The 715-nt window shown below is 40.7% G+C and overlaps 1 protein-coding gene across 1 annotated transcript in view; it reads left to right on the forward strand.

The window, feature by feature from the left end:
• Window positions 1-715, forward strand: part of LOC119592271 (A disintegrin and metalloproteinase with thrombospondin motifs adt-1-like) — a gene marked incomplete in the record, with an annotated part of 14,669 nt that overhangs the window by 7,266 nt on the left and 6,688 nt on the right. Inside the window, 1 exon segment of the mRNA XM_037941101.1 lies at window positions 26-169. Within this exon segment, the coding sequence (XP_037797029.1) occupies window positions 26-169 (144 nt within the window).

Genomic DNA, 715 nt, shown 5'->3' on the forward strand with positions numbered 1-715 from the left:
GTTACTCAACCGCATCACCTCTCAGCCTCGACATGCGCCACGACGGGGACTCTGACGCGTGGCTGTGCAAAGGCAACCAGTTCCTCATGTCTTCGGTCATGTCTGCGGGGGCAACGACGTGGTCCTCGTGTTCGAAGAATGCGCTCGCCGGCTTCATCCATTCCGGGAGGTGAGTTAAAGGGGCGGTTTTCGTTGTTTATTATGAAGGGGCGGTTTTTGTTTTTAAAGGTTTTCGCCGTTGGTGTGTCTGTTTTTTTTTTTTAGAGTAGTTTCATCGTTTTTAATTAGAGTGCATATTTCTTTTTTTTTTCATCTTTTCATTTTTTTTCATTTATCTTCGTTTTTTTTTAAGTATAATTTTTTTCATCGTCTTTTATTAGAGTAGATTTTTCTTTTCTCATCGTTTTCTATTTTATTAGAGGAGATATTTCTTTTTTTCATCGCATTTTTCTCTCTCTTTCTTTTTTTCGATTCCTTTCCCGGTCATTTCCTCTGGTTTTCGAAATTGATTCGTCTATATCAGGAGGTAATTCGCTGTGGGAGGTTGATTGCTTTCCTTTCTTTGTCTCTCGCTTTGTTTATCTCTGATTCTGTCTCTGGTTCTTTGTATATCTGGTTCGGTTCGGTTGGTTGGCTGTTTCTGTCATTCGCTTTCTCTCTGTTTGTCGATCGTGTTCTTGTTTTTGGTCTTGCGCTCTCTCTCTAGCTCTAACTC

The sequence above is a fragment of the Penaeus monodon genome, chromosome 30 (genome assembly GCF_015228065.2).
Source record: "Penaeus monodon isolate SGIC_2016 chromosome 30, NSTDA_Pmon_1, whole genome shotgun sequence".
Classification (NCBI taxonomy): Eukaryota; Metazoa; Arthropoda; class Malacostraca; order Decapoda; family Penaeidae; genus Penaeus; species Penaeus monodon.